The sequence below is a fragment of the Phodopus roborovskii genome, unplaced genomic scaffold, assembly GCF_943737965.1.
Source record: "Phodopus roborovskii unplaced genomic scaffold, PHOROB, whole genome shotgun sequence".
In the NCBI taxonomy this organism is placed as follows: domain Eukaryota; kingdom Metazoa; phylum Chordata; class Mammalia; order Rodentia; family Cricetidae; genus Phodopus; species Phodopus roborovskii.
In genome coordinates this window covers 19,030,562-19,057,947 of record NW_026126407.1, presented here as the reverse complement: position 1 = coordinate 19,057,947, position 27,386 = coordinate 19,030,562, and the positions used below count along the sequence as shown (strand labels likewise).

General features: G+C 39.6%; 1 protein-coding gene across 2 annotated transcripts in view; it reads right to left on the bottom strand.

Annotated features, from left to right (window-relative positions):
- Ulk2 (unc-51 like autophagy activating kinase 2) overlaps positions 1–23,734 on the bottom strand; it is a 71,682-nt gene extending 47,948 nt beyond the window's left edge. The window contains exons 1-10 of one of the 2 annotated variants that reach the window (XM_051180447.1): positions 23,066–23,734; positions 21,888–21,980; positions 19,499–19,540; positions 12,383–12,415; positions 11,541–11,577; positions 8,102–8,275; positions 7,364–7,437; positions 3,074–3,175; positions 2,184–2,242; positions 524–606 (exon numbers count right to left, since the gene is read on the bottom strand). In XM_051180447.1, coding sequence (XP_051036404.1) covers positions 524–606; positions 2,184–2,242; positions 3,074–3,175; positions 7,364–7,437; positions 8,102–8,275; positions 11,541–11,577; positions 12,383–12,415; positions 19,499–19,540; positions 21,888–21,980; positions 23,066–23,155 — 787 coding nt within the window. In that variant the 5' untranslated portion in view covers positions 23,156–23,734. Of the gene's footprint in view, positions 1–523; positions 607–2,183; positions 2,243–3,073; positions 3,176–7,363; positions 7,438–8,101; positions 8,276–11,540; positions 11,578–12,357; positions 12,416–19,498; positions 19,541–21,887; positions 21,981–23,065 lie in introns of those variants that run through there. The other variant, XM_051180448.1, reaches the window with a different exon arrangement.
- Positions 23,735–27,386: the final 3,652 nt, after the last annotated feature.

Genomic DNA, 27,386 nt, shown 5'->3' with positions numbered 1-27,386 from the left:
TGCTCAAAACCTTCTAATGATTTCCATCACATTTAATTTTCAAGTGGCCTCTTCAATGGATCTCAAGCTCCTAGCTCAAAGCCTCCCCTCTGCCTGAAATTCTTCTCCCTCAGGTAGTCATATAACACACCTTCATTTCAGGTTGATTGAGTCTTTGTTCATATGACAACTACTTTATTTAAAATTTTGGTTCCTCACTCTGTATCTCTCATAGCTCTTCCTTTTTCCTATTTTTGCACAGTACCTGGCACCTTCTAACAACATACAATTAAAGTTTATAATTTATTATTTCTCTTTCCTCCTCTAGACTATCAACTCTGTGAAGACACAGAATTTCTTGACTTCTCTACCCCATATTCTTGGAACATAATAAGCACTTGAATCTTTATTAAAACAGTGAAATAAAAAAGATAAACAAAAGTGAAATGGACTTTTATTTCTTTGTGATATCTCTATGCAATCTATACAATCGTTTCAGAAAACATAAAATTAGAAAACATACAAAGCTTGAAGTTTTACTTACCGAAGTCCATTCTATCCTTTTGATTTCTCTGAAGCAAACCCAAAAGGAGATTAGCCAAGTAAGGTGATGTTTCTCTGGGAATACTGAGGTAAAAGACAATGTAAGAGGTAAGTTTATATGTATTTAGCCACATTACTTTTGCCTTCATTTTGGTAAGTGAAAATGTATATACACTTTCACAAATATTACATCTATAACAAGAAGCTTCATACCTTCAAGTGAGAAAACAGCACTATACTAACTTTTAATAATTACCAGCAACTTGAACAGATTCCTGCATGTGGTGAACACTATTATTTACAAGTATCTTCTAGAACAGAGAGCTTGAGTTTTAATACAATCTGTATTAACAGTTGCTATAAAAGTCTCAAAAAACAAAAACCAAAACAAAAAACATTTCAAACAAACAAACAAACAAACAAAAAACCTCCTCCAGTTCTGTCTAGAAAAGGGCAAAGCTTAATTAAATACAATTTACAGGGAATACAATTTCCAAAAGCCAGTATTAAAACAGCAAGGCACTGAAAAAACGAGGAGCAGAACAGAAATATATATGCCATTGGATACAAACTAGTAAAAGATATTAGGGCAAATAAAAATAAGCCAATTAATGAGAAGAATAAGTTAAAATAGCTAATTGGTTTTCTTCCCTTTATGAGATATTCTCTTTACACTGCTGCATCAAACAGGAAAGACTACTTAGAGAGTGCACCTGTCTGTCAGTCCAACAATTCCATTTCCAGCTGTTAATTCTAAAAAGAAATGCACAGTGGTATATGATACCCCTCCCCACTAATTTTCACTAAAGCCTGTTTGTAGTGAGCAAAAAGCTAAAAGAAAAAGAATGTGATTAAATAAAATAGAAATCCTAATTTTATAAGACTGTGCATAGCTATCAAATAGGGTAAGCATACTGTTGCTGATCATCTAAAATATAACATTAAAAAAAACAAAAACAAAAAAACAACCAAACAAAAACCAGGCATGTCTGGCATTCAGGAGGCTGAATAGAGGTCAGCCTGAGCATTAATCTTAAAAAAGAAAGAAAATACAACTCAAAATGTAATTTATCTTAAACTGCATGTGTACACACACACACACACACACACACACACACACACACACACACACACACTTACTTTCAGGCATGTATAAAGAATTCCCACGAAGAACATTTGGAAAAATACACAATAACTCTGATTATTGCTATAGAATGTCCACAGCCTAGGTAGAAATTAACTTTCTGCTTTATGAATCTGTGTCTATTTGCCTCTACACAAGTAACACATGTAAGTTCTATGATGTCTTTTGTTAAATTTCCATTTTAAAGACAAATAACAAATGACACAGTACTATGTAGGTATTTATGGTGTGTTAGCAACTTTCTAATTTCCTATCATAACAATACTATAAGTTGAAAAAGACTCATCAACAAAAATGCACAAAATGGTATTAAAATAAGTAACACTGCATTCACAAACAGTAAACCTAGACTGGACAGGAATGGTTATTCCCCTGTAATTATACTATAAAGGTAAGGTAGGAGGGTTGTGGGTTTGAGGCTAAATGGGCTACAGAGAACAACTACTACCTAAATAAGTTAGTAAATAAAATTTAAAAGTAAAACCCAGTGTAAATTAAATAAATTTTCATCACATACCTAGGCATTAAGCTCCTGTTTTTTTCATAAAACATCCTTAGGTCTTGAGGACTATTAGCCTATTTAAGAAAAAGAAAAAGTTAACTTTCTAAATAGAGGGAAACAAAACTTCCAAATCCACGATTAACATTCATTCATATTCCTACTGTAGAATGTATATGGATGCTGACCCTGAGTACTATGGACTGATCATGAATGAATTGCTGGGCACAAAAGACTTATAAAAGTTCTGAGATAAGGGGCTGGAGTGATGGCTCAGAGGTTAAGTTCTGAGATAATATGCAAAATCTGAGTATCTTGGTACAATATACCTTTTCTGAGGTCAGACATTCAAAGGAGCCTGAAACTTCTGAGCAGCTACTCTGGAGGTTACATAACCTACCCAATAAGTACATTAGTGTTGTGTATAATCTAGGTGTTTTAGTTTATGACTTTCAAGGGACTCAGGGAGAGAAAAAAAGCAAGTATATTGCCAATATTGTCTCTCCCTAACAGTAGCACTCTTGCAGGAAGTGGTTGAATTAGTGAAAGTGTGTCTACATATGAAACACACTGGTAATACAAAGCAAGTAACTTGATTGCATTACTGATTTCTTTTTATACCATGCTGGATAAGGAATTTCACTGTTATAGTTTTCAGGTTAAAAATTAATAAAACAAAAATTATAACATGATAATATGAACTCAAGATATGCTGGCATATCCTAAAAAGGTAAAAATAAGCTTTACCCTGGTAAAGCTCCCCACAGGGTTACCTGTAACAAAATCAAATAAATCACCCAGTAGCCTAAAATCTACTGATTTCAAAGTATTCCTTATTTTATAAATCAAAGGCGACTGCAAAAATTAGAAGATCCTAGAACCAAGAATGTAAGAAAAAGCCAGGCTACCTGAAAAGGTGGTTTTCCAACTAGGCATTGATAGATCACCGTTCCTATGCTCCATAAATCTGCCTTAGCATCATAATGTTGAGACATAATAACCTCAGGAGCCTGTTCACAAAAATTCAAGAAACAGAACTATGTTAGTTACAGCCTTAATGTACACATATTGATTCACTGATAATGATCTGATCATATTACTAAATAAAAATGTTAACATACTGTGTTATTACCCTGATAGAATGATATTGCCATGAACTTAGAATTACAATACAATGTTGCATGAAAAAAGAAACTATGCCTATATATTATAATGGATACAAAGTATAGTAAAAGTATTAAAGTAATAAAGAAAATATATATCAATTGCAGGTCAGAGGTTCCCTCAGGGTGAGAGATGAGAACTTAATAGGATCAGGGTAAAGTACAAAAGGGACTTAGAGCACCTGAATATTTTTTCCTTAAAAAAGAGATCAAAGCAAAAATAGCAATTTTTTTGTTAAGAATGGATGATAGGTATACAGATATTTGTTACATTATCCCTTATTATTTTTTCTGTAATTTAAAAACTTTTGAAATAACAAAAACTATACCACAAAACACAATAATACAAACTATCTCAAAGACAGATGTGGAGGCACATGTTTATAACCCTAATACTTGGGAGGCTGAGGGTTCACAAGCTTGGGCAACCCTGACTCATAAAAAAAGAACAATAAAAACAAAAGGTAGTGGCATTTTAACTAAGTAGTTTGTCCATCTCATCAACTATTGTTTTATTGTTTTTATGGGATAAGGTCTTTTCTCATGCCCAAGGAGGCTCATGATTAGCCCAAAATCACCCAGGTAGACTCCTGGATTTTTTTTTTTTTTTTAATGTATATACTGTTCTGCCTGTCTGTACTCGTGCAGGCCAAAAGAGGGCTGCAGATCTCATTACAGATGGTTGTCTTTGCTAGGAATTGAACTCAGAACCTCTGGCACAGCAGCCAGTGCTCTTAACCTCTGAGCCATCTCTCCAGGCCTCAAGTATTGTTTTAAAATACCATTTAAAATACCATATCCATTGCTGAACATAGTGGCACATGCCTTTAGTACGCAGGGGGCAGCTCTCTAAGTTTGAGGTCATCCTGGTCTATATAGCAAGCTCCAAGCCGGTCAAAGCTACACAGAGGCCCCATCTCAAAATAAAACCCACCCCCCCCAAAAAAAATTAACCAAACAAATGTTAAAGAGGTCAACTACACTGAATGGGAAACTATTTTTCATACATAACACTTGTTCCTAGTAAATTTAAATTTTTTCCATGTTATTTGTAGATGTTTTGCCTGCATGTGTGTCTGTGTACCACATATGTGCAGTGCCCTCAAAGGTCACAGACAGGTATTGGTTCCCTTGGAATTGGAGTTATAGATGGTTGGAAACTTCTGGAAGGGTACTGGGAATTGAACCCAGCCCTCTGCAATAGCAATGGGTGCTCTTAATTGTTATGTGTTCTCTCTTTCTGCTCTCCAAGTAAATTTCTCAAATGAGTGTTCCACCGCCCACCTCCTCACTCCCCCCCCCACCCGATTCATGGTTCAGGTGATTGAACCCAGGGCCTGCATCACTGAGCTATATTCCCCAGATAGTCAACTTTCTTTAGGAATCAAAGCTAATGTTTCTTTCTTTTCCTTTTTTGAGACATAGTCTTGCTATACATATCACAGGCTGGTCTTAATTCTTGGTCCTCCTACCTCCATTTCCTAAAATGTTGGAATTATAGGCATATGCCACCAAGCCCTGCCCCAATCTAATTTCATACTTAAAATATACGATTTTTAAGAATTCTATTAAAGTGTAGAGCTTATTAAATATGAGCAATAAAATTGTGATTTAAAAATTAAATCCTTATTAAAAAAAAAACTAGACTTTTGATTACTAGTTCCCTTGACCTCAAAGCAGATTCTAAATGTTTCATTTTGGTTTTATGAGAGAGAGCCTTTTTTTAGTACCTTTTTTCTGTTAAAATTTATTTATATGATGGGAGATGGTAGTCTGTAAATATATTTCTCTTATTGGTTAATGAATAAAGCACTGTTGGCCAATGGGAAGGCAAGACAAGCCGGACTAGGAGACAAGGAGGAATCTGGGAGATGTGTAGAGGGTCAAGATGTAGGGACTTGAGAGAAGAGGTCTGGCCCCTCTCTCTGGTAAGATAAGACCACGTGGAAATACTTAGAAGAATAGAAATGGGTTAATATTTAACGTAGAGCTAGCCAATAAGAAATGCTAGTAACAGGCCAACAGCCTTATATCTAATACAGTGTCTCTGTGTGTTATTTGGGGCTGATGCAGCTCTGGGACCAGGGTGGGGGCAAAGCGCTCCGTAACATGTATACAGTGTTCTTCTGGCAAGTGTGCCTGCAGGCCGGAAGAAAGCATCAGATCTTATTACAGATGGATGTAAGGCACCATGTAGTTGCTGGGAATTGAAACTCAGGGCCTCTAGAAGGGCAGCAAGCGCTCTTAATCACCAAGCCAGAGAGAGGATCTCGCTACTCCATCCAGGCTGACTGGGATTCAAGATTTTCCTACTTCATCCTCTTGAACTCTGACATTACAGACATATGCCAATACTCAAAACTGATTTTACATTAGGGTACAAACTTAGAACTTAAATGGGCATTTATGTTTTGAGACAGGGTCTCACTGTGTCACTATGTAGCCTGGGCTGGTCTGGAACATGCTATGTAGATTAGACTGGCCTCACGAGAGCCATATTTATTCATTTCATATAATCCTGCAGTTCTACAATTAAGTTATTTTTAAGCTTGATACTTCACATTAGTTCCTATGTTTCATAACCTACTATATATTATTAAAGAATAAAAAGCATTAAGTGTGGTGCTAAAGAAAAACAACTTCCACAATGTTAAGACAATGTAAAAATATGCATATTTTATAGAGGAGGATGTGCCTTAAAAGGCACTGTGTAAATATTCTGTTTGTTGTTGTGTGTGTGTGTGTGTTTGGGTTTTTTTTGTTGTTGTTGTTGTTGTTAGTTTTTCAAGACAGGGTTTCTACCTCTGTAGAACTACCTCTGTAGACCAGGCTGGCCTTGAACTCAGAGATCTGCCTGCCTCTGCCTCCCGAGTGCTAGAATTAAAGGCATGTATCACCACTGCCCAGCTTTCTGTAAGTATTCTTAATTATTACATATTAAGTATACTATAACAGTATATACATTTTTATTTTCAATTAAATCTAACAGGGTATTGCAGCTTAAATGAGAAATGTTCCCATAGGCACCTGAGCCCCAGGTAGTGCTGTTTGGGGAGGTTATAGAACTTTCATGACAGCGAGTCTTACTAGAGCAAGTATGTCACTGGAGGTGGGCTCTGAGAGATTACAGCTTCACCCCTACTTCCTGTTCTCCCTAACTTATTGGCTTCCTGATTGTGGACATAATGTGATCAGCCAGATGTGATCAGCCAGCTTCCTGCTCCAGCTACCTGTGGCCATATTTGTCTTGCCATTATGGACTCCTGTCCCTCTGGAACCATAAGCCAAAATAAAATAAATTCATCATTCTACAAGTTGCTTTTGCTCATGGTATTGTATCACAGCAACTTCAAAATAACCAATACTTAGGGATTGCTATCATAACTGATCTTTAAAAAGTAAAAACAGGGCCTGGCATGGGGGCACACAACTTCAATCCCAGCACTCAGGAGGCAGAGACAGGTGGATCTCTGTGAACTTGAGGGCAGCCTGGTCTACAGAGTGAGTCCTAGGACAGCCAAAGCTATACAGTGGGTATCTTTCTCTCTCTCTCTCTCTCTTCTCTCTCTCTCTCTCTCTCTCTCTCTCTCTCTCTCTCTCTCTCTCTCTCACACACACACACACACACACACACACACACACACACACACACAAAACAAAAACCCAATCAAGTAAATAAATAAAAACAGGGGGCTGGAGAGATGGCTCAGCAGTTAAGAGCACCAGCTGCTCTTCCAAAGTATCCAGGCACAATTCCCAGTACCCATATGGTTCAGAACTGTCTATAACTCCAGTTCTAGAGCATCTGATACCATCTTTTGGATGCCTCAGGAACTGCATTCATGTGGTGCACAGACATATGTGCTGGAAAAACACTCATCCATATAAAATAATAAAAAAATTTAAAAGATTCAAAAACCAAAAACAAATGTGGAACAAATTTTAATTCCACCAAGCTAAAGCAAGGTGTCTGTGTGATTAAATTAATGTTAACATAATTAACGACAACAATATACGAAAGTTCTTTTCACTCACCATGTACATTGGGGATCCACACAGTGTTGCTGCCATTGTGTTACTATGTAGATAACGTGCAAAACCAAAATCAGCTGTTTCACAAAATTAAAAAAATAAAAGAACCAAATGACACTTTGCTCATAGTTTATAAATTTCATATAATTCTGTAAGAAACATAAGGTACAAAAGAACTGTGAAAATAAATTGTTTATCTAAAAAGTCTGTACACCAATGAAAACAAGTAGCTATTTCAGTTTAAAGAAGTTAAAAATAGTAGCAAGAGTCAACTATGTAAGTCACCACTTTACCAGCTATTTAACCAAGGATCCTTAGTCTTTGCAAGTGAGGATGCTACTTATAATAAATTATTAATTAACATACCTCTCATCAAACATCAATACCACATTTACAATTTGAACTCTCTTCACTAAAACCTTCAAACACTACTGTAACCACTAAAAGCACCTGCACAGGTTGAGTGAGGCCCTTTGGACGTCTAAGTTTGGACGTCTAAGTCACGTAACTGGATGCCTGTAAGCATACTATATCAGCTCCCCTCCCAGAGAAGCAGGCTTAGCATCTGGCCCTTCTCAGATTTAGGAAAAAGACTGACATATCTAAACAGATCTCAATGAACCCTGTAACAATTTCAAAATAGCATCAACAAAATCCATCAGTCTAATAATTCTGAACTAAAATGATCTAAAAGTACTGTCTGGAACGGCCCTTTTCATGAAGCAATTTATAGCTATTTACCTATTTTGATACGAATACCACTGACATTTGACTTCCTTCGATTGGCATAAGACAACAAGATATTCTGTGGTTTGAGATCCCTGTGGATTATTCCTTTACTGTGCAGGATTCGCATGGCTGCTGCAATCTGATGAAGAAACACTCTGATAGTATCTTCACTGAGAGTTCCTTTAGCTGATGGAAAAGGAGTCACATAAAATTTTAAACACACAAAATCAACTGGTGCTCAACAAATGTAATATCCTTTACAGTTCCTGTATAGTTCCTGTCAGGCAGTGGTGGTGCATGCTTTCAGTCCCAGCACTCAGGAGGTAGAGGCAGGCAGATCTCTGTGAGTTCTAGGCCAGGCCAGCTTGGTCTACAGAGGGAGTTCCAGGACAGCCTATTACACAGAGAAACCCTGTCTCAAAAAGCAAGAAGAAAGTAAGTTCCCTTTTATATTGGTTATGCCCAGGAAAAATGTTCGAGTTTAGTACCAAGCAGGTCATGGGCAGAAACTAAAGACAAATGAAACCCTGTGTGACTTACTGTTTAATTTATTAGAGCCATTGGAGATCAAAATAGCATAATTAGCCACAGAAGTCAGGCAGTGGTGGCACACACCTTTAAATCCCAGAACTCAGGATTAAGAGGTAGATAGATCTCTGTTTGTTCAAGGCTATCCTGACTACATGAAATTGATCCAGTCCTAACAGAAACAGCTCACACACCTGGGATCACATGCCTTTAATTCCAGAACTAGGGAGGTGAAGACAGGAGTGATATGGCTGGGTAGAGAAAGGGAGAAAGGAATAAAAGGAGGAGACAGGAACTGAGAGCTTTTGTCTCTGAGGATTCAGGGAGACAGGATTGCCATTTCAGCTTGGTAGAGGCAAGATCTACTGGCTTGGCTGCTTTGCTTTTCTGATCTTCAGGTTGAAGCTTGAACCCAACATCTGTCTCTTTTTATTGGGTCTTTTATTATTCATCTTACAAAACCCTTATGTAGTTTTGTAAAACCTACTGTCAGGGAGCTCTCTGTAGTATTGTCTCTTTTCCCCTCTCTCTTATAACCACAATACTCCTGCCCACAATGGATCTCTCAGGAGTGAAGAGACCTTTATGCAGTCATGTTTCCACTCCTGTATTCATCATTCTCTAACTATCACAGCATTTGGAGAGGCTATGAACTAATAGCTTGGTGTGGGTCTTTTAAAATTCTAGCTCCTGCCCCATGTGTGATTTTGAAAGACGATCCCTATTCTCTATAAATTTGATGAAACTCATAAAGTAGTTGTGATAATACAAAACAATATAGTTAGTATCGGACACTTCAAAAGACCTACCATATAATGTACACACAAATATAGTTAAGTATGTAAATATAAATTTCCTATAGTAATGAATATAAATGTCATAAGTTCAATCACTTGAACCTACATGAGAGATTTAAAACCTTCATGATGGGCTGGAGAGATGGCTCAAAGTTAAGCGTGCTCCCAGTACCAAGTTTAGTTCCCAGCAGCCACATCATATGACCAAAAACTACCTCTAACTCCAGTTCCAGGAACATACAGTGAGCTCTTCTGGCCCCCCACAGGCAGCTGCACATAAATGACATACATTCATTCATACACACACATACACATTAAATCTTTAAATCTTTTATGAGCATAGCCATACAATTCTTAAAATACATTCTATAGAACTTTCAAATGTGTAATAAGGTAAAAATAACATTAACATCTGTCCAATTGGACATCTTCACATAGACACACATGCAGGCAAGACATAAATACACATAAAATAAAAATAAATCTTAAAAAATAAAATTTAAAAACCTAGAATGAATACATTCTTTCATATCTCTTTTCTTACAAAAGCCAAGATATGAGTTTCTTACTGTATGTTAGTAGGTGAGTCAAGTCAATGTCTAGGTCATCAGTGCTCAATTTTCCTATCGCTGCAACCCTCTCATATGGTGACCCCCAGCAATAATATTATTTTGTTCCTATTCTGTAACTGTAATTTTGCTGTTATGGGTTGTAATATAAATACCTGATGTGCAGGATATCTGATATGTGACACATAAATGTTGCACACATTTGGGGTTCAGAATTGTAAGTGTCATTTAGTACTAAAATCTACCAAAAATAATTTCAATATTTTTATTCCTTATTATGTTACTGACTTTTTAAATTATAAGAAATGTCTATGCAAATATATTCTTTGACTATGAATTTTTAAATTTAATTTTCATGTGTGTAGGTATTTGGTTGCATGTATGTATGTGTACCACATGCAAGCCTGGTGCTAAGAAAGGCCATAACAGTGCATCAGATGCCCTGGAACTGCAGTTACAGACTCTTGTGAGCTGCCAGGTGGATCTGGGAAATGAACCAAGGTCTTCTGGAAGAGTAACCAGTACTCTTAACCACTAAGTCATCTCTCCTGCTCCATTGATTTTAATTTTTCAAATGTTTTTATTAGCATCTATTAAAACTTTAGATAATATTTACTTATTCACTTAGTGGGCAGGAAGCACACATATGGAGGTCAGCAGATGACTTAAAGGAATATGTTCTCCCCTTTCACCATGTGGAACCCTGCCTGAGTACCGAACTCAGGTTGTCAGGCTTGGCAGCAAGTAGCTTTACCCACTGGGCTATATCTCTGGCTTTTTACTAGCATATATTAATTATACATAATAACAATCTTTTGTGTATGTACATATATATAATTCCTATCACTTTTCATTATCCTTCAACTCCCTTTCTCCTCCCACTTACTCCCCCTTTTACTTTCATGGCTTTAAAACATGTTTTGTTTTGGTTTGTTCAGATAAGGTTTCTCTGTGTAACCCTGGCTGTCCTTGAACTCATAGAGATATGCCTGCCTCTGCCTCCCAAGTGCTGGGACTAAAGGTGTGTGCCATCACTGACTAGCTAAAAATGTTATTTTTAAAGAAATGAAAAGAACTAATGAGTGATGGCAAGGCAGCTGTACTTTTTGAAGAAAAAAATTCTAGTTGATCTTCCCTCTTGGGGAAAGACCCCTTCCTCATCAGTGAGAGAAAAAGTTCAATACTTGTGTGAGTTTAGAAAATAAAAACAAGATGATCAGCAAAATGACTACAAGTTAAAACAAGCACACACATACTTATTGAGTATTTCTACACAAGTTTGGGCAAGTTTCAGAAACACCTCTCAGAATGAAACAGACCGATCTTTACTGAGTATTGATAAACATACATTTAACCTGCAGGGATAATCAGATGGTTCATCAGGTAAAGAAAAGTGTCTATGACAAACCTGATAACCTGACTTCCATTGTGAGACCCACATGGTGGAAGGGGATAATTAACTCCCACAAATTGTTCTCTGGCTGCACATGTGCCATGGTGTGCATGTACACGCACGCATGTATGCATTAATAAAAGTAAACGCAGTAATAAAATTACCTTGCAAATAATCTGCCAGGTCTCCACCATTGCAATACTGATAAATAAAAGAAAAAATAATTAACATAAAAAGATACTGCTATTGTGATTAAAATAAAGTATTTTATATCCTACCAAGGTAGTATACTTCTTTAATCCCAGCACTCGGAAGGCAGAGGTAGGCAAATCTCTGAGTTCAAGGACAACCTGGTCTATAAAGTGAGTTCGATGTCAGCTGAGATACACACAATTAGACCTATCTCAAATAAAAACAACAAAAATATTTTAGGTTTAAAAAGAAAAAAGGAGAGGGGGGATTTGAAGTGACCCAGCAGGGAAGGGTGCCAAGGAGTTGAGTCCCTCATTGATAGACAGAGAATGGAGACAGCCAATGCTTGAAAGTCTTCCTATGCTCTCCAAGCCAGTGCCCACCCTCTCCCTTACAGATACACATACAATAAATAAATAAAATGCAATTATTTTTTTTTGAGAAAGGGTCTCTATTATGTAGCTCTGGCTATCCTAGAACTCTTGCCTTATAGACCCAGGCTAGTCTCAAACTCACAGAGATCCGCCTGTCTCTGTCTCTAATGGAATTATAGGCATTAACTACCATGCCCAGCCAATAAAATGTAATTTAACTTTAAAAAAGAAAAAACAATTAAAATAAGGAAAATGATTCAAAATGAATTTAATTGTTCTGTTAATTTTAATTTAAAATCAGTTGTAAAATAAAACCTAATTTTAAAATATTTTACTTATTTAATTAAATCACTTAAATTTTGTATTCTTTATAAAGCAGAATTGAAATCATTCAGTCAACTTTATTAATACTTACTTGTCAATACTGGTAGAATACCTACCTCCATCACCAGAAAGACAGAGTTGGGTAATTCCTAGAAAATAAATAAAAATTAAAAAAAACCTAAACACTAAGTTTTAAAATGATGAGTTAATAAAAAATACACTTACTTATTTGTTGTTGAACTAATAAAATAAACTCACAAACTTCATCAGAAAGTGAAATTAAAATTCTCAGGGGGGTATTCAAGACAGGGTCTTACTATGTAGTCTGGGAACTCACTCTGTAGACCAGGCTGGCTTCAAACTCAAGAGATTCACTTGCCTCTGCCTCCCAAGTGCTGGGATTAAAGGTGTGTGCTACCACTGCCTAGCCAGGTTCTACTTAATTTCTTAAATTCATTTCCAGTCTTCAGACAACTTCTATGAACTATCTCACAGGAAAGAAGAAATATAATGCCATTCCTATAATCCTTAAGTGTTGTTTCCCTTGTAGTTACCTGGCACTGGACAGCCTCAGAGTAACCTATAGGGTACACACATACCCATTATAGTGACAAGGTTAGTAGTGCTAATTTGGACAAGATCCTAAACAAGTTCGCTGTAAAAACAACACTCTAACTAGGTTTCCTTATAATTAGGGCTCATCATCTCTGGTCATTTCTGAATGCTATAACAATCAATTATAGTCTGGGTAGCTTAGTAATAGAAATATACTTCATGTTATAAATATTTTTTAAAACTATGAATGCCAACCATCTTCTTTTGTATTTAACTGGCATGTACTTCACACACATTAACATTAGTCTTATTTAATCATACAGTTCCATTAATTATGATAAATGTGTACCCTTCAAATCAAGACATGTAATATCCCCATCGTATTAAGACCATGCTAGTTGGTCTTAATTTAAAAAAAAAAAAAAAACCCAGAGTCAAATATTAGGGTTGGAAAGCTGAAAGATCAGAAAAGCAAAGCAGCCAGTCACTAGCTCTTACCTCTACCTCAGTCAGAAGGGGCGATCCTGTCCTCGGACTGCATCTTCAGACTAACTGCTTCAGACTGACTGCTGTTCAGGCTGCCCTAAGCTCCTTGTCTTCTCTTGCCTTATATTTCTCTCTCTGTCCAGCCATATCACTTCTGTCTCCACCTCCTTAGAGCTGGGATTAAAGGCATATCATTCCAAATACTGGGATCACCTTTGTGTAAGCTCTGTTTCTCTTTTAGACTAGACCAACTTCATGTAGCCCATGTCTTTCAATGCTGGGATTAAAGATGTGTAGCACCACTGACTGGCCTTTATGGCTAACTAGTGTGGCTGCTGGGATTAAAGGTATATCACTACTGCCAGGCTCTATGGCTAACTAGTGTGGCTAGCTTTGCACTCTGATCTTCATGCATGTTTTATTTGTTAGATCATAAACAAAATATGGTAGAATATTATTTTCAGGTGTGTGGCTTTTGTTTATATTGCATTTGTTTAACTCTGTGAAGCTGTGTTATTGTGCCTGTCTAAAACTCCTAGTGGCCCTAATAAAGAGTTGAATGGCCAATATTGAGGCAGGAGCAAGGATAGGAGAGGCTGGCAGGCAAAGAGTATAAATAGGAGAACTGAGGAAGAAGTGTGGAGGAGAGAACAAGGAGAGGAGGATGAGGATGTAAGGGGCCAGTCACCCAGCCAGCCAGTAAGAAGAAGTAAGAAAAGGAAAAAGCCTAGAGGCAAAAGTAGATGGGATAATTTAAGTTATGGAAAGCTGGCTAGGAACAAGTCAAGCTATGGCAGGGTATTCATAACTAAGAATAAGCCTCTGTGTGTGATTTACTTGGGAGCTGGGTAGTGGCCCCCCAAAAAGGACAAAAAAGCTAAAAAAACAAAACTATCTCACAATATACCACACTCCCTGACATCTTTTTTTCCATCACCTATTACCAACAAGTACTGTCCTGATTTTCCTCATTTTTATCACCCTGTCTGATGCTTCCTGAAAGTCACAAAAACAGATTTTTTTTTTAAAGAATAAAGATCACACCATCTGGCTCCTTCTATCTTCTCCAGCACCATCAGCTCTCATTTTATTCTGCGCATGAAAACCTTCTCCTATTTGCTTAATGCCATCTTCCACACAAAACCATAAACAAGAATCACATCTCTGCTCATCACTATATTCCGTACATCTCCTTAACTGGCTCAAGGAAATATTACACACACACACACACACACACACACACACACACACACACACACACACACACCAAACACCAGAGGCAGCAATGGGAAAGTCAGAAAAGAAATAACAAAGGGCAGCCAGGCAGTGGTACACACACACACACACACACACACACACACACCAAACACACACACACACACACACCAAACACACACACACACACACACACACACACACACACACACACCAAACACCAGAGGCAGCAATGGGAAAGTCAGAAAAGAAATAACAAAGGGCAGCCAGGCAGTGGTAGCCCATGGCTTGATCCTAGCATTTGGGAGGCAAGAGAGTTCCAGGCCAGCCAAGAGAAACCTTGTCTTGAAAACTCAAAAAGAAAAGAAAAAAGAAAAGAAGAAGGAAGGAAGGAAGGAAGGGGGAAGGAGAGAGAGAGAGAGAGAGAGAGAGAGAGAGAGAGACAGAGAGAGAGAGAGAGAGTTCCGGTTCAGGGAAAAAGCAGCAACAAGCAGAGCTTGCTACCTGGGTTATGAGTCTTGTCTATCTCATGAGAGTTTGGTGAGAGACCTTGTCTCCAAAGGTGGGGGTAGCACTTGACAAACACGCATTGTATTTCTGTACAAAAAAGTTAACAAATTTCTCACAGTTAAAAGTATAAAAACTGAGAGAAGGTGAAAATGGCCATAGCTGGAGATCCAGCCCTGGGAGTCTGGGGGCTGCAAAGACAACTTGCAACACGGTGCCGCTGGGAGCCAGGATAGACTTCCACATGACCAAGGAATGCTGCTGGGCTCTATCCTAGGAACCCAGAAGAAAGGGCTGCAGCCAAGAAGTATAATGTGTGCTTGGAAGACTATGAGTGGAGTGTGGTGACTACCAAAGGCTCCCTGACTGTTTACACATGAGAAGGATCCCTAGTATGAATGGGACCCCCCCCCAAACCCGAGGCTGAACTGGGGAGAACTGATGCATTGGGCATGTCCCTTACACCTGTTTCTTGGGATGTCATGTGTAATAGCTCTTTGGCTTTGTGGCCTTCATGGTTTTCATGTTCTGGGTTAGGGAGACTTTCCTCCTCATCAAGCTGTGGGACCAAAGCAGTACCCTTACAATAATCTATACTTGGAACAAGGTGGCAATCCTACTAAAGAACCTGACCTGGTGGTTCACTATGAGACCTGAGACAGCTCCATAGGCTTTTGTGCTCTCTAACTAGGTCTCCCTCATTCCTAGAGGTTTAACCTTAATGAAACAAAACAAAACAACAAAAGTATAAAAACTAAGGATTAACGTGTTATAAAATAAGACAGGGTTTTTCTGGGTAGCTTTGGATGTTATAGAACTCACTCTGTAGACCAGGCTAGCCTTGAACTCACAGAGATCAACTTGTCTGGTGAGTACTGAGATGAAAGGAATGCACCCTCACCGCAAGACCATAAAATTCTAAAAGAAATATACCAAACAGTATTTACATCTGAGAACTGTCATTTCTCTTCTAATCTGTCATTCTAACCATGTCTGATGGTCTTAACATTAATAGATGGAAAATATGTTCCTTTACATGCTATCTAAATTGTAACAATGTCAGAACTGATTACTTTAGGATGTGAGGTAGATTATATATGTAATATGGGTAAGCCCAATGTGTTTGAACACCAGCGCAACAACTAAGAAGAGAATGGGATGGAAGGAAATGAATGAAGAAAGGAAAATTTGCAATTTATAAAAACATATATAGCCGATTATGGTGGCATACGTCTTTGATTCCAGCATTTAGAAAGCAGAGGCAGGTAGATCTTTGTGAGTTTGAACCCAGCCTGATCAATACAGCAAGTTCCAGGACAGCCAGGGTCGCACAAAAGAAGCCCTGTCTTGAAAACAAACAAACAAACAAACAAACAAAAACATATACAGGCAATGAAATGGCTCAGTGGATAAAGGTGTCTGTTACCAAGCATTGACAACTTGAGTTCACTACCTCAGACCCACATGGTAGAAGTGAATCAAGTCCTCAAAGTTGTCCTTTGACTTCCAAAACCCACCACAACACCTCATCCCCCACATACAAAATCAAAAAATGTAAAAAAAAAAAAAGCTTTTAAAACAGAAACAGCATATATATGTATATATATATATATATATGTATATATATATATATATATAAACTTGACACAGCGCTCCAAAACTGATCAATAAAAGTGATGTTCCATTTATATGAAGTCTTTAATACTAGTCTTTAAACATACTATTTCCCCTTTATGAACAATCAAAGAACTCTAAACTATTAAGTCAAAACTGTTTACTTAGTAGCCAAATGCTATACTTAAATCTATATTATACCTTAGTTCTAGGAGTACAAAACGGGTAATAAAACATTTTCATCCAGCCACCTTGAGTTCAAAGATTGATAACTTGGATTTTGATTACACTATTTCTAATGATACTTCATTCCACAATCAAAACTGGTACTAAAAAAATGCTTTTTATTCTAAGGGAGAAGACATCTAAGTAAAAGTACTCTGAAAGTAAAACCTGCTCTCCTACAGCCAGGGTTCTCTAAGCCTCTAAGAATGGTAAACGAGGAGTCAATATCATTTAACAATTTTTGTACTAGGCCCCAACTTGTACTATCCAGTGCCCTCTACCCACAAAGAGTACAAGCTACACAAACAGCTCTGACAAAAATGCACATTTCAGCTAGGGATACTGATATGAACTTAGTTTTGACCTGAGAATTTTTTGGTCCTTTCTTTCTATATTGCTTTGAATTTCACAAATGAAGGAGTGAATTATATCTACTCAAGCTGGTATTCATATTTTCTGTGTATGGGAGTTTACACTGCAGTTATTTTTGTAGAGCAACCATACTCTATAATCAAAAATGTTAACATTGTTCATGGTATTTGAGCTGGACATTCCAAATCCCAAAGTCAAAAGATACTTTCAGAAGGGATATATTACTGTTGTTTCTGTAAAAGAAAAAACTTAAACATTTTATAACATGGGTTTAGTTAAATATCTTGTGATATGATATGACTAGATAAGCATGTATAACAATCCATTCTGTATCATCCCACAGCAAAGTCAAGAATTTTATCCATCACTTTATTTCCAGACTCAGAATAATGCCTGGTGTATGGCAACCACTCAAAAGGTTTGCAAAACGAATGCATCTGAATAATAAAAAAATGGACACTAGGAGTAAAACACAATCATCTAACCATCCATTTACTTTACTGGTGGAATTTAACTGTCCAAATGAAGCAAACAGTTTTTTTGTTGTTGTTGTTGTTTTTTGTTTTTTAAGAAAGGCAAACTTTAAATAATGGGCTTCCCTGGAGTAAGGATTTTAAGAATATGCTATTCTGGTCCCTCTAAAAGTTTTAGTCCCTGTGCTCTTACATTGAACACACTAGCCACATGGCTCTGGTATGTAAACCATGACTTTTAGAAAGCACCATATACCCTCTAAATGTAAGCCAACTACTTCCTTAGAAAACTGTACTTTTCTCCAAAGATTTCTAAGAATGATTCTGACTACACAGTTTGCCTTAGATGACTTTAGACTCTGCCTCAAAAAAGCAAACAAAAATGACCTTAGAATCCAGATTTCCTATCTAAAGACAACAGTTCTAGCATATGACATGGTGATAACCACACCACACACACACACACACACACACACACACACACACACACACCATGCACAGCATCTTTGTTTTTATTTCCTACTACTTCTATGATTTACAAATTCTGCTTTCGTTTTTACCTAATTTTTAAGTTGACCACAACAGTCTTTACATTTACTAAAGGAGTGATAGGAGCCAGTGATGGTGGCCCATGCCTTTAATCCTAGCACTTGGGAGGTAAAGGCAGGTGAAACTCTGTGAGTTAAAAACCAGCTTTGTCTACAAATCGAGTTCCAGGACAGCTGAGACTACAAGAGAAATTCTTGAAAAACCAAACAAACAAATGCTAGATTTAATATGAACCCTCAAGTTGCCCTAAGCAACACCACACTACAGTGTTATTTACATTTTCTCATGCAACACATTATTTATTTTAACCTATGGCTCTATGCTATTTTTAAAAAGGAGCTGGTGAGACAGTTCTTAGGCTAAAGGCACTAACCTCCAAGTCTGAAGATTCAAGTTCAGTTCCCTGGACTTTCACATGTACACCACAGCATGCATATGCATTTGCATTTGCATTCACACACACACACACACACACACACACACCACATAGACACACAAAATAAATGCAATTTAAAAAACTTATGTGTTAAGGAATACTAGTACAGTATGAAGATGTATTGCTGTGATTGATCTAATAAAAAGCTGAATGGCCAATAGTTAGGAGGTATAGGCAGGACTTCCAGACAAAGAGAAAACTCTGGGAAGAAGAAAGGCAGAGTCGCCAGTCAGACACAGAGAGGAAAGAGGAGGAGCAAGACGAAAGAGAGGTAATGCTACACGGCAGGTTGTAGAGTAATATAAATGGGTTAATTTAAGTTATAAGAGCTAGTTGGGACAAGCCTAAACTAAGGCCAAGCTTTCATAATTAACAATAAGTATCTAGGTCATTATTTGCAGGCTGGCAGTTCAAAGACAGTCTAACAAGAAAGCTTGCTACACTTATGTACATGGGTGTTTTTGCTGTATGTATGCCTGTGTGTCATGTACAAGCCTGATGACCAGGGAGACTGGAAGAAAGCTTTGGATCCCTTGGGACTGGAGTTATAGTTGTGAGCCTCCATATGGGTGCTGGGAATTGAGTGTGGGTCCTCTGGAAAGCAGCCAATGCTCTTAACTATTGAGCCATCTTTCTAGACCAAATAAATCCAATTTTAAAAATAAAAAAATTTAATGTAACTCAAATTATGTCATTTCAACATGAAGTAAGAAAAATTTAAATTTCTATTAAAATTCACTTACATTCACATGAAATAAACTTTTTTAAATTTTAAGTTAAAAAAATCCAAAATAAAGTACCTGTACATCATAGAGTGCTACGATATTTTCATGCTGAAGTTCCTGTAAGGAAATAAAGAATTTAAAATATTATTACATACTCTGATAATCTTAATATATTTCTAGTATACAAATTAAAACTCATTTCTATATACATCTATTCTATTTGTAACTTATGACACCTTTATTAACAGCTTAGAACAAGTTAGTCTACTACTGAATGAAATTATATGTATCTGATCAGACTTATTTGAGGCCTAAATATTTTTTACCATCAGTTCTTTTTTTAACGTTTTATCTTATTTATCTATTTACTTATATGTGTATAGGTGTTCTTGCCTGCTTGTATTTCTGTGTGCCATGTGGGTATAGAGGCCAGAGGTATCAATGTGCTTGGAACTAGAGTTATGTATAGCTGTGAATTGCCATATGGGTGGCAGGAATTGACCCAAGATCCTCTAGAAAAGCAGTTATCTCTCCAGCCCATCACTGTTCATTTCTTAGACTTCTAATGAGTGCTGTTTGCCAAACAAATGCAATAATTAGTATGATTGAAGACTGTCAACTAGTCTTCAAGTTTTAATGTTTCAAATGGTGATAAAGACATAACATTCCAAAGTGCTTTTAAAAAAGTATTATCTGTCTGAAACATAATTCAAAGCACAGAAAACTTTTTTTGGGGGGGATATCTTAACTGCTGCACCATTTTTCCATCCCAAGAACTGTAATTTTTACCAAAACTTCTCCACAGAATACTTCTGAGAAAAGCAGATTCTGGGTGGTTTCAATGATCAAATCAGTCTGGGAAACAATGGGTTAAGGATACTAAAACTAGTGGAAAATTTCCCTTTTTTAGTGAGCCAAATGTTTGTAACTGTACAAATATTCAGTAAACAAAGTTTACCAAATTTATTTAACCATGGGCTCTTTCACTTTTCCCCTGAAAGCACCTCACTTTGATGATGCTACAGGCTGTGAACAGACCTAAAAAGTAACTTCCTTCTGCAGCTGGAGATTGGCTCAGTGCTTAAGGGCACTGGCTTCTCTTAGGGAGGACCTGGTTTCAATTCCCAGGCCCAACATAGCAACAGCTCACAACTGCCAGTAACTCCAATCCAAGAGGATCCAACAAATCTCTTCTGGTCTCCTTGGGCACCAGACATTTACACAATGCATATACATACATACATGCAGGTTAAAAACACTTATACACATAAGACAATAAAATAAACCTGAAATAATAATGACTATTAAAAATAACGTTCTTATATTTATAAGGTGTATGTGTGTGGGGGGGGTCCACATCAAGTTCTCCTGTTACTCCCCAAACACTTAAAGGTAATATAAAGGGTAATAGAAGAGAACAATATACCAATTGTAATTGCCTGACATTCAAACAATAACACAATAACTAGAAGAAATTATAAGAAGTTGAAATCAGGGGCTGGAGAGACAGCTTAGCAGTTAGGAGCACTGCTGCTCTTCTAAAGGATCCAGGTTCAATTCCCAGGACTCACACAGCAGCTCACAGTTGTCTGTGGTTCAAGTTCCAGGATATCTGACACCCTCACACCAATATACATAAAATAAAGAATAAATTTTAAAAAGTTAAAATCATTCTTTATAGAATTCTGTTGCTTGGCTAAGAGCCACAAACATCTATTCTTTTTTTTTTCTTCTTCTTCTTCTTCTTCTTCTTCTTCTTCTTCTTCTTCTTCTTCTTCTTTTTCTTCTTCTTCTTCTTCTTTTTCTGTTTTTATTTTTTTCGAGACAGGGTTTTTCTATAGCTTTGGAGGCTGTCCTGGAATTCGATAAGCAGACTAGGCTGGCTTCAAACTCACTGATTTTCTTGTCTCTGCTTCCTGAGTGGTGGAATTAAGGGTGTGGGCCACCACCACCCCGTCAAACACCTATTCTTAAAAATAAAATCAAAGGAGGCTGCAGAAATGTCTCAATGGTTAAGAGCACTTGAAGCTCTTGCAGAGGACCCAAGAATTACCTAGCATTCACATCCAGCTCCAGGAATTCCAAAAGCTTAAACTGGCCACTGCACACTCATGAGCATATTCCCACATATAAATAAAACTAAACCTTTCCTAGTACTACAGAGGCAGAGGTTCGCACATCTTTGTGAGTTTGGAGCCAGCCCGGACAATCTGGTGAGTTCCAAATCAACCAAGGCTACATAGCAAGACCCTGCCCTCAAAAAAAAAAAACCAAATCTACCTTTAAAAAAAAAAAAATGGCTTCAGAGTATTTAACATTTCAAAATCAAAGTAGAACACACAAAAATTAGCAGCAACTACAAATATCCAAACTTCTACCAAACTTCCAAGGATGTCATAAATATGCCCATGTAACTCGGAGTAACTTATAATTTAAGATGTAATTGTACTCTAAAATAGCATACCTTTAAGATTTTTATTTCTTTTCCAAGCAGAATTTGTGATTTTGACAAGTTCTTTTTATTAATACTTTTAATAGCTACCTCCCAATCAGTTTTCTGAAAAGGAAAAACAGTGTTATGCCTGAAAATTATAATATATAAACGAAACAATAAAAACTTGTTAAGTGTAAATATATCTTACAATTTGCTAAATATACTTAGCAAATCAGTATACATACAGTACTGGGGAAACATGATAAAGATCACAAATCTCAAAATAAAAATGATTTGATAAATGACACAATACCAAGGCAATGTCCTACAACTCAGCCACTAATAGTAAATAGAGTATAGCATTAGCTGAAAAAAGTTTACAACCACATAGGAGTTATGGAGAAATGTGTATATAGTTAGCCTGTTTTGATTACACTTTTTTTCGTGAATTTTAAGTAATTTTATAATGAATGAGAAATAGACGACAGTATGCTTTTAATAGGTCCTTTGGCAACAATCAAAACAACCAATGCCTTAAAAAAAATTATTTCCACTCCCGATGTGCCTTCTCAAATTCTTTAGATTCTAAAACCTCGTGTGACCCTACTTTCGAAAGAGCGGCTTGAAAAAAAAAATTGAGGCTTGAACTTGCAACTACGTTTTATTATTACATTAGGGTCACTATCTTTCTCGCTTGGAGTTTGTCTAACTCAAAAAGGGAGGTGGGAGAGAGTAAGAGGCATCCTGGACACAGAGGAAAGCAATACCTCCTAGTCCGAGAAAGCCTCAGGCTAACGGGAAACTCGCCCATTTTCCGCTGGGTGTGCAATTATCCACCTTAAAGGTGACAAGCTCCGGAGAGCCCGGGGCGGGGGGGGGGGGGGGAGAAGGTCCACCAAGCATGAACCCGGACAAGCACGCTGTACCATGCAAGCTCTAGGGTCCTGGTCTCCTCGGGACCATTGCTTCTCTGATCAGCAAGTCCCTGGGCGTACTTCGGTTACCAGGCGCACTGACAGGGGAAGAACATCAGTGGCCAGCCGCCGGTCGGTAGGTGGAGCTCAGTCTAGCGGCTTCGGCCTCCAAAACAAACCCGGACAGTGACAGCAAGCACAAAGGCAGGCGGGCCCCGGGGCGCCCAGCCCAGCGGCCGGGACCAGGGCGTCGGCTCCCCGGCCTTCCTCAGACAGCGGGCGAGCGGCGCTCACCTGGCGGTGCCGCCCCCGGAAGACCACAGCGAAGGCCCCGTGTCCCACGAGGTCCCGCTTGCTGTACTCGAAGTCGCCCACCACCTCCATGGCCGCGCCCCCGGGACATAGAGCGCTTGGGTGGGCAGCGTGGCGGAGAGCCGGGATCAGCACCGCGGGCCCGAGGGCCCCGAGCGCGCCCACGGGCGGCGGGACGGGGGCAGCCACGGCCCCGGGCCCGGACGGACGCTCATGCCGAGAGACCGGAGCGGAAACGGGACAGGCGGCCGCGCGGAGCAGGGGTCAGCGAGGCCTGGGCCCGGCCGCTACTCATGGCCCGGGCCGCCGTCGGCCGCGGGGCTCTGGCCAAGCGGCCTGGGCGCTGCCGCGCCGAGGGCACAGCCGCCGTCACTGGGCGTCCCCGGAGCTACCGGCGCGCCTGGCAGCGGTGCAGGGCTGGGGCCGAGCCATCCCCGCAGGTGCGCCCGCGGCGCTGCTGTGTGGCGGCCGCCGCCCTGGAACCCGCACAGCCGCGGTGGCAGCTCCTGCCTGCTTCGCGGGAGCGCCCAACGCACACGCGCGCGCCGGCCGCTCTGCGCCGACTACCGGCACAGAGCGACGTCAGCGCGTCTTGTAGGACGACGCGCCCCAGCCCTGCTCCCTCCGCTGAGAAAAGGAGTGCGCGCTCCGGGCCGCGGCGCCAGGCACCGGTGCCAGCCCACCATCTCTGAAGCCAGTTGGCGAGCGGGTGCGGCCTCAGCTGGTTAGTTACGGGCCGCGACCTCCGCGCCGGCGCCTGGGCAGGCTGGAGCCTGCCACGCCCTGACCCGAAGCCGCCCTGTAAGGGGCGGATCTTGAACTCCCGGCCCGGGTAATCACTGATGTGGTGCAGGCACCGATGGGTCTAGCGAAGACAAGAACTCCGAGGGCGTGCTGCCAGTCTTCCCACTGAAGGGATACAGTCTGACAGGGATCTGCACCTTTGGGGGCTCAGAACCTCCATTGAAATTATCTGGATTCAATACTGTGCGCCTTTCTAAAGAGAACTACGTTTGTCTCAGGCTTTTTTTTGGGGGGGTGGAGAGGGGGCGTCCTCTTATGATATAGTTCAGGTAACAAATAATTGTCAACTTTTGCTCAAGGAAGTGTCTTACAAAACCCAGTGTTTGGGGATGCTGCTGCCCAATTATCTCGTCACCTCAGTTTCATTGCCTGTCCCTGAAACTCATCTCTTTTTAGAAGATTTTATTTTTATGTGTCTGGATATTTTGCCTGCATGCATGTCTGTGCACTACAGGTGTAAGTGGTGCCTGTGGAGGCCAGATGAGGTTATCAATTCCGAGACTGGAATTACAGATGGCTGTGAACCACCATGTAGGTGCTAGGAATCAAACTCAGGTCCTCCAGAATAGTAGCCAGTGTTCTCGGCCACTATGCCATCTCTCCAGACCCCCTGAAACTCATCTTGACAACCAGTTGGGGATGCTAAAAACCTCCAGATTTGAGACAGGCCAGGAATTTGAAAGCAATGTCTCTCTCAGTCGGTTTTCTGAGAACACAATACCACAGACTCAGTAAGTCCATTTTCCATTGTCAGAACAAAATGCCCCAGGCTGGGTACTTTATGAAGAAATGAGATTAATGTAGCTCACAACTTTGGAGGCAGAAACTCCAAACTGCAAAGCATCAGCTCTGCTGAGTGGCTCATGGAGAATGGCTTCACAGGGGAATATGGGGCAGAGAGAGATCACACCAAAAAGGAGCCAGTGTGGGAAGGGACCTGGGCCTTGCTCATTTATAACAACTCTCTCTGGAAAGAACTGGTGTCAAGGAGACCTACTACATTAATCCCTTTCGTGAGCATTGCCCATGACAGCCTCTCAATTCAACTCACTTCCTACCACATTGAAGACCAAGCATCCTTGCAAGAAATTTTGAGGGATACAAACCATCCAAACCATTGTGGTAAAGTATAAAAGGAAGTTTATTTTGGCTTGTAGTTCTTGTCTGCAGTGGAGGGACTGTAGCTGGCATGGCTTTTCTTGCTGGCATAGTCATGAAGTGCCACAAACTATCACAGGGCACTCTCTAGGCACCACTGAGGGGACCTAGGCAAGTCTCTCCTGTTGAGAATCAAACCTAGGACCTCACATATGCTGAGCAAAGTGCTCTGCCACAAGTTATAACTCCAACCCTACATTTTTCTTTAAATATGCATTGTGTGTGTGTGTGTTTGTGTGTGTGCACGCATGCGTATGCTTTTGCTCACTTATGTGAAGGCCAGAGGATAACTTACAGGAGTCAGTTTTCTCCATCACGTGGGATCCAGAGGTGGAACTCAGGTGGTTAGACTTGGTGACCTGGTAAGCACCTTTATCTTATCAGATGAGTCATCTCATGGGCCCTCCCTAACTACTTTCATAGCAGACCCACTCTGAACATATCAGTCTAGTAATCTCATGAATTGATTTGTCTGTGATAACGGATCCATAATCACCCCTTAACAGTCCCTGGCCCTACCTCCTCTTAGGGAGACTAAATCTACTATACCCAGGCTGTAGCAACTTTCTTCATCATACTCTCAAAGTGTGGGACTTTGGATCCCCGCTTCCTTGATGGCTCACTTCTATCCTTACTGCAAACACTGGCCCAAGTGATTGTGTTAAACACTAAAATTAGCCTTCAGAAGTTGAGGGAAAATTAAACAAATCTACACTTGCATTTTAAAAAATCGAGTGGATTCCTTACCTCATAGAAACACTGCAGTTTAGCCGGATGGTAGTCACACATGCCTTTAATCCCAGCACTCGGGAGGCAGAAACAGGTAGATCTCTGTGAGTCTGAGACCAGCATGGTCTACAAGAGCTATTTTCAGAACAGCTTCCAAAGCCACAGAGAAACCCTGTCTGGAAAAAACCAAACCAAACCAAACCAAAAACCAAAAAAGGAAAAAAAATATATATGTATATGACTGTGGTTTATCTGTAAATGTGAGCACTTCATAAGATATAGATGTAATATGATGCTCACTAAGTGGTAGATCTTTGGATTTGAAAGGCTGTGAGATCTTGTACAAGTTCCTCAACTTTCCAACCTACAGTTTCCTCATCTATAATTTGGGGACAAGGACAGCCACTATTTCCCCGGGCTGTTAAGAAGGTTAAATAATGGGAGCTGGAGAGACCACTCAGCAGTTAAGAGAATGTAAGAGAACCCAAGTTCAGTTCCCAGCACCCACACCAGGTGACTCACAACTGCCTGTGTCTTCAGTTCCAAAAGATCAGATGCTTTTTTTTTTTTTTTTAGCTTCTGCAGGCACACACACACACACTAGGAAGTGAACTCAAAGCATAAACTGTTTGGAATATTATCCAGTATATACAAAGTACTATTTAAAGATTGTTTAAAAATTCAGTATCAAAGCCAACTTTATGTGGCACTTCCCTAATACAGGCCAGGGCCCTCTGGATTTTCTCTCTTTTCCAAGCACTCCCCAGGTGGTTTTCAAGTGAATTGAGCCCAAATGTTTTAGCTTCACGCAGCTTGACCCACTAGGGGCAGTTTATTAACAGATACCCCATAAACTCTGCAGAAACAGTGAATGTAACATATATCAGTGCAGGACAGCAATAGGGGAAGTGTGATAGTATTTCTTGTCAACCTGAGAGGGTGTGGCATCACTCAGGAGACAAGACTCTAGGCACTCCATAAAAAAGCTTTTAGGTTAGAGTAGCCTCTGGGCAGGCCTGTGAGTGAGTAGTATGATTAGGTTCATTGAATAAGGAAGGCCTATTTTCAAATGGGCAGCACTATTTCCTGGACTGCACGCAAAGAAGGAAGGCAGCTGAGCACAAGCATGCAGCATTCTCCACTTCCCAACTGAAGACACAATGTGAAAAAGGCTTTACTTATAGCTCCCAGGTCCAGGCTACTGTACACCATGGCAGGGAAGTCACAGCAGAGGGAGCCTCTGGGAGCTATTCAGTCACACATTCATCCACATTGGAAATCCGAAAGCTCGAGTGCATGTGGTCAGCTTAATGTCTCCTTTTATTCAGTACAGGCCCCCAAGCCCAGAAAATGATTCTGTTTGTTTAGTCTCCCCACATCAAATGTCTCAAAGGTGTGCCCTGAAACCCATCTCCCAATGTGATTCTAGACTCTGCCAAGTTGACAGTTAACATCACCAAGGATCGCTTTTGTCGGGGTATTTTTTTGTTTGTTTTATCACAGCAATAGGAAAAGTAACTAATCCAGGGATGGCAGCAGCTCCCACGGTGTGCGATGGCAGGAGGACCACAGGGAGCAGAGAACCTGCCTTGTACACAGAAGCAGCCAGCTT